Source organism: Ceratina calcarata, unplaced genomic scaffold, assembly GCF_001652005.2.
Source record: "Ceratina calcarata isolate Rehan_Ccalc_2016 unplaced genomic scaffold, ASM165200v1 scaffold147.2, whole genome shotgun sequence".
In the NCBI taxonomy this organism is placed as follows: domain Eukaryota; kingdom Metazoa; phylum Arthropoda; class Insecta; order Hymenoptera; family Apidae; genus Ceratina; species Ceratina calcarata.
The window spans coordinates 1,029,923-1,040,884 of NW_017135881.1; the positions used below are offsets into that span (position 1 = coordinate 1,029,923).

At 39.9% G+C, this 10,962-nt stretch overlaps 2 protein-coding genes across 7 annotated transcripts in view; both read right to left on the reverse strand.

The window, feature by feature from the left end:
- LOC108631892 (U8-agatoxin-Ao1a) overlaps positions 1-2,645 on the reverse strand; it is an 8,296-nt gene extending 5,651 nt beyond the window's left edge. Inside the window, exons 1-2 of one of the 2 annotated variants that reach the window (XM_018036110.2) lie at positions 2,353-2,645; positions 403-487 (exon numbers count right to left, since the gene is read on the reverse strand). In XM_018036110.2, coding sequence (XP_017891599.1) covers positions 403-487; positions 2,353-2,434 — 167 coding nt within the window. In that variant the 5' untranslated portion in view covers positions 2,435-2,645. The remainder of the gene's footprint in view (positions 1-402; positions 488-2,352) is intronic. The other variant, XM_026819309.1, reaches the window with a different exon arrangement.
- Nf-YA (nuclear factor Y-box A) overlaps positions 1-10,841 on the reverse strand; it is a 16,499-nt gene extending 5,658 nt beyond the window's left edge. The window contains exons 1-7 of one of the 5 annotated variants that reach the window (XR_003390027.1): positions 10,423-10,697; positions 9,216-9,528; positions 8,979-9,115; positions 8,626-8,799; positions 8,460-8,551; positions 8,183-8,342; positions 6,610-8,085 (exon numbers count right to left, since the gene is read on the reverse strand). Coding sequence is in view for 4 of the 5 variants with exons in the window: in XM_026819305.1 (XP_026675106.1) it covers positions 8,014-8,085; positions 8,183-8,342; positions 8,460-8,551; positions 8,626-8,799; positions 8,979-9,115; positions 9,216-9,510 (930 nt within the window). In the remaining variant the exon portion in view is untranslated. The other 4 variants (XM_026819307.1, XM_026819308.1, XM_026819305.1 and 1 more) reach the window with 4 other exon arrangements.
- Between the last annotated feature and the right edge of the window lie 121 nt (positions 10,842-10,962).

The following is a 10,962-nucleotide window of genomic DNA, read 5'->3' on the forward strand; positions in this document are numbered from 1 at the left end:
ATGCAGGCCCGCCTAAACAGGTAGATCAACGAGGTACGTCTACTCGAGATTAGGGGTATCAGAACAATCCCTTCCAGTGACATCGAGACATCAAGGGACGGGGTGTGCAACAGTGACATTGTTAATTAAGTGACAAAAATTAATAAACAACGAACTTAAAAATCTCTATCAGTAAAACCAATGAAACCAAATTCGTAGTCACTTTTGTTTATTCTCCGGCAAAAAGATTTATAATCTATCGTTCAGGTCAGGTTTCGTTCTTAAAATACTCGCTGTAATGTAAGTTTGTAAAATAAAGATTAAAGTCAATTCGAGCCAAGCATGCAATTCTACAAATTTATTTAAAAATTCGACAGGACGCAGGAAAGGGGGGTAAAATGTCGACATGTCGAAGCAACTCACTTTTGTTGAGCAGCTCGCATCAGATTGTCCAACGCATTCGCGTCTGTCGCATAATCCGAATCTGCGTCCTGTAGTGAATCTTCCTCTGAAACACACATCGAGAGAGACAACGTTAGACCGATAGCATTCTTTACAACCGAACCATAAGATTAAAAAGTGATCTAACACGTAGCTATCGCCGCTTTGTACTTCCGGTCGACAATCTCATCAGACAGAACGTTACCCGAGAACCTCCCCGAACAGATCAGAATGTTCAATATTGCATTTTAATACGTTTAACGTGTAGCTTATAAAATCAGAATTTCCTTTATAGAACAACAGAGGAATTTCTGAAGAAATTCCATCCAAGCGTTTATGAATTTGCCTGGTTTGTTTTATTCGCCCTATAAATTTATCAAGTTAAACTGAAATCAGTATGCGAGGAATCTATTAATTCCGTGAGAATCTCCGATATCCGACCGAACAACTCATTTGCGTCTTCGATAAAATCTGGTTACTGTTATTATTAAATATTATCGCAACCGAATTGATCAGGCCCACCACCAGGCGGGAAGAATGTTATTATAAATCAAGAAATGCAATCACGTTACGCAAAACTCTGGTATGTATCTCCGTGAAGCCGTCGAAATTAATTAAACACGCGTTCAATTAAAACTCAAGGTCGATGCCACTAGTCGTGGGGCAGAGGTAGCTCAGTTTTTGTTTAACTAACGATTGTTACGTAACGCTGCAAGCAAATCTTTGACGAAGAGCAATTGTAGATAATAAATATGATACATAAACAGCAGACTATTAAGAAATAATTAATTATGCTACTTTTATTATTAAATTTCATTATCATGTCTGATCATATAAATTATCCAAGAGGAATATAATGAATGTTAGTGGTGTCACGAGTATTTTAACGAGCAGACGACGCAACCGATTCTACTGCCACGTGTCTGATCACATACTGATTTATACTGGCAGCAGCAGCAGCAGCAGCAGCAGCAGCAGCCTAAAGTGCAATACCAATTAATCACACAATTTTAGTTTGTAATTACACATAGAATATGCGAAATTCCTAAATCCTCGAGAATTTTACTTTTAATACGCAGAATTCATAAAAAGCGAATAGAGAATCAAATAAAATTATTTTGAGAATTAAATTATACGTGTTTTGACGAACATTACATTATTTTCACAAACGAGACATCAGAGGATCTACTTTTTGTCACACATAATGGATATTTTATTATGACAATCGATAATTTGAATATTCCCTGCAACACTAATTTATGTATGAGTTTTCGTTTCATGTTTTACATAATTTCAGCTGATTTATTCTGATCGTAAATTATCCTATTCCTGTTATCTAGTTCTATGCTAAATTTCACGTTTTCATTTTACGTTTACTCCCTTCCATTTCAGTTAAACTTAACAGTAATTGTCAGCGTGGATACTATTGATGGTTGCTTCGACGACAAACAATAATCATTAACTGCGAATTAAATGCGATGAAAGTCCCATCAGTCGCAAACTTCGAGACCAAACGTTCTACTAGATGTCTGCTTAGTTTCCCGATACAGAAAGATCTTTAAATATGAATAAGAAATCGAGCTTCTCAGTTCTAAAACTGGACGGCATTCGGTCTTAAAACATCCGCGTACGTGTCTTAATTATAAACCTTCGTCTGTGATAGGACATCCGTATTATTTAATAATCGTACTCCATTTACGTATCAAAAGAAAGTCATTCAGTAAGTCAAGACAGTATTTGAAAATTAAGTTTGTTATACAAAGTTTGGCAGCAGCAGCAGCAGCAGCTGTCACCACCGAGCTAATCTCTGTTTTCTATGACCTTCGCCCAGAGGAAATTCCACCCATTCCACACTCATACACAATTATTACATTCACAATTTTCTCGCACGCAGAAGGAGCACGTAATTAAGAAGTACTGTCGACTACTCACCATCATCGATGTAGGGACTGGCAAGGGTCCTGTCGAGGAGGACGACCAACAAGCAGAACATCCACAATAAACCGAACTTCATGACTTGCTTCTCGCGGTAAGCGCTTAATGTACGTGTCAAGGATCGATTGGTGTCCGTTCCTGGTGGATCAGGCTTAAGAGTCGAGCGCAGGATTCGTCCTCGTCTGGATGTTGCGTACCCTTTCCTGACCGTGGCCGGGGTGCAAGTGAGGTTCCCACGTCGGACTGATAGCTTATATAGACGTGGGAGGCGTGGCAAACTCGCCCCCACGAGGATCTCGTTGCGGAGGGTGAAACCGCGGATAAGGCTGCGAGGTTCCGATGCTTGTTTCGCGGTATCTGCAACCAAGTTCCTCGCCTTGCGATCACATTTGAAAGAACGCGGCGGCAGCGACCAAAGGGAGGGAGGGAGGGAGGGAGGGTTGATCCTTTCTGGGGGATGCAAGGTGAGGGCTTGGGTGTAGCTGTTCCATCCTTGAAACGAGCAACTGGTTGCGAAGCAACTGGTATCCTCGCTGAGCGCTTATCGCCACGATTATGCGGCCCGTAATGCGATTTACGTTTCCGTCACGTTTGCCGTGCGGCTTATTTCGAATCGCGAGCTGCTATTTTCATGCCAATAGCAAACGGGTGTCGCGCTGCGGTGGTGCTTTTGAAATCGTGAGGTTCGTAAAGCTTGAAGGGTAGTACCGAGCTACATCAGTACTACCGGAATAGCACATTTTGAAGATGTGCGAAAACCGAGTGTATCTACCGTGAATTACGCATTTCAGTTTCTTCTCGTTAGAAATTCCACCAAGTAATTTTACGAAACGAATAAAAATAATTAAATTTAAAAACTTCATAGAAGCAATTAAAATGTCGATTTAAATGTCACTCACAGAATTTTAAAATGTGTTAAACCTTTTCTCAACTTTATTGATTCTTAATCCTCAAAATTATTCCCCTGAGCTTGACAATCACTGGAGATATGATAATGTAATAATTCTCACCTTTTTATTTCGAATTTCAATTTCATCTCTTACTCACTCTTACTCACTGTTAATTATAATAATTATTGTTTTCTATATTCGTAATCAATTTATAGTACGTCTGTTTACTTTTAATTAACAAGCCTTGTATGTAATTTACAATTAACGAATATTCCTCTAACGTTCATCGGTCACCTTCAATAATAGATTTCTTAATTTACTCGTTCGATTAAAAGACTGCAGTTACTGCATTTATTTTTAATCAATTATAGATTCCTAAGGAACATCGATCATTCTTTACCTAAAATTCAGTGAGATAATAAAACTTCTAATATCATTTTAATTCTAAAACCTAATTAACGGAACGCTTCATTTTATGATGCACAAAGTTTTTCTTAAAAAAATTCAAAATAAGTACTTATTTCTTCGCGATTTTTCACGATTCATTTTCCTGGCATGATAGTGAACTCCACTCTCTATAGAAACGCATTAAAAAAATTTTGACTGCAACGCGTAGGTGTTGCTCGATGACGTAGCGAGCTCCGTGAAATTGCTCGTGATCGATTCGTGAGCGGCTTCGTAACGATTGGTATTAAACTACCGGCTGACCTTTGACCGATGTTTATGTAATAGAATGGTAAGAATTTAATTTGAAGTTTTGATAGTTATACAACATAGCTACGCTATTTCCGCGTTATTATCCGAGTTACAACCGCGATCTGTAATTACAGAACTTGACCTTTGGACTTTTTGCATACTCACTGCGAAAGTTGCTTCTTATTGTTATTCGAAATTATTATAAAAAAAATCGTGATATCTTCAGCAGTTAAATATCACGTCTGTTTATTCGACAAGCTTCTCTTGAGAATTTTTTGAAACGATTAACACGATTTTGAAATCAACTCCTAATGAAGTTATCAAGCCCATCAATCTACTCGACTGTTTTAAATTAACTGCTACAAGAGTTTAGGAAGGAACCAGGAGCAGGAAAAGGACGCCGCGCTGTGGAAACATGTGGTAAACGGAAAGAAAAACGAAACAAGGACGCGATAGCGGAGAAGCCTCTCCCTCTTCACTCTCCAAGTGTCCGAAGAGGTGAGTGGGTAGTTGGATAACAAGGGGGCTGCAAGAACACGAAGATACAAGATACAAATTGCTTCTCCCGAGAGATGGATCTCGTTATATGTATAAAGATATCTGACAAGAGCGAAATTAGAATGACTTGTTACACAAATCAATTATCTAATTTCATCTATTTACTCCGCCGTTTGATTATATCCCCTAAAAATTCGGATTCGGATGGCTTTCTATCAATCAAGAGATCCGAAGTTTCACAAAAAGTCTTGGCTGACTCGGATTTCCTCCGAAACTGTTCTTAACTGGCGATAGAAGAAAGATGGTAAGTAAGAAAAGGAGAAAAAAGCGTGGGCGATACGCATCAACAAGGACACGCCTATAAGAGGGAAATTCGATGTCGTATCCTAATTGGCGTTTATAGTACACAAGGGTACCATGCCTCACCCCTTGTTCTTGTTACATCGCCCTTCGTAATGAGCCGCGAGAAATGCGAGAACCATTACGCATCGAATGGGCTTATTTCATTCCTCTTCCGTCTTAACTTTCCACGGATAGATCAATTCGTTCCTCGTGATCACAATGTTTCGCATTTGTTCTTACTTCGAACGAGTTGGAAAACATGACTGTTTCTCTACTGTTGTAAAGTAGTAACAACCCGCTTGTTTCATGTGAAATTAAAAAGAGCTAACTTCACAATTTTTTTTAACCTTTTTATTAATTTTTATTGCGTCTCGTCCATTGCGAGAAATTTATATAATGTGCATATTTTTTTAATAGAAGAAAACATGATAGTAGAGGTGGAAAGCGAGACTCGTGACTTTTTAACGATATACAAAAAAGATTACCCATTGAAGAGAATTGATCGACGGAAAGAATTCAGACCGAAACCTGTGTATCCTCCACCATTGAACATATTAAATGGCCCATACAAAGGTTGTCTCAATACGCGACGAAAAAATGCAATACTTCCTCTAGAGGAACAAACGGAAGATCCACAAGATGCTTTAAACAGAGTAAAGAAGTAACTTGTTAAACGTACTGTAGGTCACCACGTCTCTACTGTTCTGCAAAATTAGAATATATTTCGATTTTTATGAAATACTGCTTATATTATATATAGTAGGAAATAAAATTATACAGATTCGAGAGAAACATCCCCGTTTGAAAGAGTTTCTACCGGAAACCATGCCGGACGAAGATCTGGTAGAACAAAAGGAGAATGAAATTAATCAAACTGTGTATCAATTAGATTATTCAAGAGGTTTAACCACTTTCTGAAAAACAGTTAAAGTTTACACCATAAAAGTTAATATCAGCGATATTGTTTATTCGCGACAGGTGATTATTCACCGCGAGTGACAATATACGATAGGTGGAAGGACATCGCGTTACCGGAAGATTGGGTCATATCAGAGACGATACAAAAGAAGTCCTACAGGAACCCGTGGAAAATTGCAACGGAAGACTTGTTGCGTGTAAAGAAAGCGAAGAAGCCTCCGGATAATTTAATACCGAGTATAAAGGAAAGAGAAATTCTTCGTATAAGGTGAGATGGTGAAAATAAATTCGATTCTTACGAAAAATTTCACGATGACGATCAAACAAACATTTATTTTAACTCAACGAACCGATTATAAAAATTGCAAAAAAGTAAACGGATTTTGATAATTACATATACATACATAACTGGAGTCCGGTAAAAAAAGTATCCGTGATGATTGATTACACTTTTTCTCAGAACCGGAGATACAGAATACGATGCTACGATAGACGTTACCGGAAATCGAGTTATGAAGGAACGCCTGCATGGACCTCCGTTATCAGTCAAACCACGAATATACACTAAACGGCCTGACAGTCCACGCTCCGAATGCTCAGAAATTCTGGGAAAGGAGAGACCAATGCTTCCCTCTCGTGTTTTCTAATTTCTGATCAGACCAAAGATCTAATAAATAATGCACATTGAAAACTGTCCTATCTTTCTGCATTTTCCGCTTTTCTTGTCTAAACATTCGTCGATAAATGTCGAGTTTTAGGTAAAATGTCATATGTATTAATGAAATTATCAATGTTATTACAAAACACAACCCGTGTTGTTCTGCTTGCACGTGTTAAACGTTTACAAATATATTATTTCCTAGTCTCACCAAATTCCATTTGTCAATTTATATCGTTCACATTGACCCACACACACACACACACTGAACACAACATATTCGTATGTTCTATGATAATCTTGCTGCTTATCATTTATACTTCGCCTAGTTATTTACACTCCTGATTTATCGTAGCTTTGATTTATAAATTATTTATGCATACTGCCGAACATTTCGTTCGTCGATCTTTTACATGTGAAGAAATATACAATATTGAGAGTCGATTAATTTTCATTTTCTTCCTGAATACTAGCAGTTCCAGTTCAACCAGGTTGGAATTTCAGGTGAAACAGTTTTGGAAGAGGTGATCCACCTTTAGCGATTCCGAAAATTCTATGGAAAACCCGATCCGATCCGATCCGATCCGATCCGATCCGATCCGATTTGTAGAGGCTGTATCACGATCTGCTGGCTGGCTGCATCAGCAGTTAAACTAGAGACTGGAACAATTTGTTTTTCGGCTTCTACTTGCGGTATACCTTGCGGGAGCGGCCGCTGCTCAGTTAGCCGCTTCTTGACACTGACGGCTGACTTTCGACGTACAAAAATTTGTCGATAATAAACTTTCAAATCGGTCATCATACATTAAGTAGCCTCATTCAATCAAGCAAAGTACTTAACTTCTTGTTATAAAACGTATTATTTATACAAGCCACTGCATGAAACACGTGTAACTCTATATAATGTATCCCTAACATGTACACGTTAACACGCTTAACGTAGCTTCTCAGTAGATTAAATTAATTGTACTTGCACTTGAATTGTACAAAAAATCTTATTGATACGTCTCTTAAAACTTTGCACTTTGTCCATCTCTTATTTTAATACAAGTTACGGTTACTTCACTTACAAAATCTAATCTATGAATGGTACCCAAGGACTTAACAGTAAGTTATACGACTCAGTCTCTCGATCGAATGCGATGACAAGATACGTATAAGGGGTCTACATCTCGAGTTGCACTTATTATCAATCGTTCGATTATGTACAGGGCATATTTTAAGTTGATGTCGACGGTGAGATGAATCACTAAAGCATCTTTAAATCGACGGATACATCTTCCTATCATCACCGATCTGTCCGGCTGTATCCAGTTGATCCGACTACACCGTAATATGATACTATGCAATAGTATTCGATCAAGTTCTCTATTAGGCTATGCGTAAAAGAAAGCTAAAAAAATATAAGACGCAAACGTTTTCGCAATCTTGTGATATTTACAAAATTCGATAACCCTTCGCAGCATTTTATGTTGAAAAACTATGTCTGCACTATATCTCGTCATCGAGATTAATATTATTTACAGGCAGTTCTTTTGACGATCAAAAGAGAAATATGTACGATCTCGTTACCTACGACACGCTTTCTTTCCTCGTAGCTTTCTCACACATCACACATTGCCTAATTTCAATTTTAATAAATTTAAAGGTTTACACCTACATCAAGCGATTGTTCGAAATAACAATATCTTCTTCAGAGATCATATCTTGAAGCGGGATATCACGTTTCTGTAAGAAACGTAAACACGGCGTGAATTCCTGCAAACGTTCTCGTGTGCTAACGTTAAACGATGTATTAACGAACGTACGACGTACTTCTACTTACTTCGAGAACAATCGTGGATGACATGTTGTCCGTGTCGCGATACTGTACGCCTACGTTTGCAGCTGCTATTGCTATAGTACGAACGGAGTTGTTGGTCGAACTTGTGATGGCCGAGGTCGTAATGTGCTGGATGGTGGTGTTCGGGTCATTCGTTCTACTGCTGGAAACCATTACACACTCTTATATATGCGCGTCGAAGAGCAGAAATCAGACAAAGCTTCTTCAGCCTTGAAGAAAAATCGTAAAAGGGGATCCGGTGCGACACCCAGACACTTACTTTCGCTTCTTTACTTGACCGGAATGAAAACGACCACCTTCGCCGCGAATTCTATTCATTGCGTGTCGATGACGAGACTCGTGAAGATATTTCTATAAGCAAAGACGAAGTTGTGTCACTACTCGTGAAAAAATATACAATGCAGTTAAATAATACGTGAACCTACTGGTCTCTCCTTAGGTATCTTTCCTTCAGCTTCCAATTTAGCCCTCGCTTGACGACGTTTCAATATACGCCTGTATTGTTTGGCATTTACGTACAAAGGTTCTTCTTCAAAGACTTCTGCATTTGGCAAGGCTACCCTTTGAAACTGAGTCTGTCCACTGTTTCCTGGCACCATCTAAAGTCGGCCACCGACAAACAGAAACCCACGTGGTCAACGAAATGCGGTTACATTAATTTTATTTAATTGTTAATTCAAGTGAAGGACAATAGCTTGTCTATGTTGCCCTGTAATCACTACAAGTCAGTATAATGTATACACAGACTGTGTAAGTGAAAGAGGCACGTTTTAATCACCATGACAACATTTCCTGCCTGAGTTGCTGTTCCTGTGGGACTCGCTAGCGGCTGTACCGGTGCTGTAGTCGCTGCAGTGGTCGTTGCTTGCTGCGATGTTCCAGCGATTTGCATGAGATTTCCATTGATGTTAATCACTGCGCAATGGAATGCGAAAAGGAGACAATTAATAGTCGCTGACGCTGGATGCATTTGTACATAACGTTCTTTTTCTATGCAAGCTGCTACGAATCGTACCAGTTGGCTGTGCTTGTTGAACCTGGCCTTCCAACTGAACAGGCTGATATATGTACGTTTGACCATCAGGTGTCTGAATGATTTGTGGAGTTTGTGGCTGTTGTATCACAATCTGCTGGCCTGCGTTAGTCAAACTGGATACTGGAACGACTTGTATCTGACCATTTGGCGCTGCCACTTGTATAGCTTGTGGGAGCATGGCCATTGCTTGGCCTCCTTGTCCCATTTGAACAACTTGGACGGTGCCTCCGGCACTACCGACCACAACTGCTTGTCCATCTCCCAATTGTTCCATTGTAAATCACTGCTATCGCTAAACAGAAGAAGAACAGATTGATAAAAAAACAAAACAACGAGATTAAACAGAGGAATACATTAGCACCAAGCCGAAGTGTAAACCCATAAAACAAAATAAATAACTTTATGTGCGGTAATCGCATTTTCCTTTACGTAGTAGACGTATATACTCAAATTTCTGTGCACATAACTCATTGTAGCCCATTTGGCCCAGCGTACGCATCAGCGGCGATGCGTACTTGTCTGCTCTTCATTTAGGGCAAAAATACAATGAGTTAGATATACGTATACAGCAGCAGGTAAAATGGTATCTAGCGGCAAAGTTCTGTGAATCATGTTCGCGTTCGTTGACGAAATGAAGGCAAACTGAATGGAACGTGTAGTATAGAGAGATCAGAGTTATACGTGAGAGACGTCTAACAGACGCAATTCGCGCCTCGCGAGCATTGATAAAGATCGCCAACGTGGCGAGCACATTGAGTGTCTTAGGGTTCACACGTGCAGCAGAACGCTAGATACGCGGGATAGGAGAATCGAGGCCAGGCGATCATCACCTTCTGTCGATGGGGATACGCTTCCGAAGGATATTGCATCCTGTTCTCGGTAGCATGATTAACCTCGTATCCGCGTAATCCGTACACTGCGAACGCGGTCGTGCTAGACCAAGTGGTCCAAGTCGGCGGCGCGATGGTACCTCGAACGCGGTATACTCGCCATGGTATGACGCGGATTTCGGACGAGAAACGCTCGTCTCGACAAACATGGCCGTGCGGAAAGAGTTTTTCAGACTGAATCAGACACGGGCCCGCGGTTGAATCGACTCACAGAACGAAAGCACGCGGCGGTTAATCGTACAACCGTGCGCGGTCGTACGCGTACCCCGTTGATGTTTGATAATTTGTGGACTTACATTGGATATTTTCGTGGGCACTTTCCCAATGATTGGTCGGCAAATTGAGGACCAATGGTCGGCGATAGAGAGTCCTCGGCTCTTGTGTATTGGTGGCACTGAACGGGGGGACCTGCCAGTCCGATAGCAGCCCGATGCCAGACCGGTCGATGCCCCTCCGCGCCTCGACGGACCCGACCAATCTATTCGCTTCACTTATCCCTACCATTTATTTCCCGCGCTCTCATGAAACTTGGCGCCTGGTTCCTAACAGCTAATTTCTCACCGCGCTTCGTTTTAGATAGATTTATCATCATCGATGGATCGATCATCATCCGCGTAATACTTATGGCTTCTTAGGTAAGACTGTAGGCATCCGTAGTTTAGTGTAATTAGCAGCAATTAGACTGCACACGTGCAAGCATAATATTTTACATCACGTATATAGAATGTAATCAAAAGTGCAGGTGGTGAATTTTCAATATGTCCTACTAAATAACAACAGGACATAAAAAATAATGACACTCTTTTAAATATTTATATATATATATATATATATAC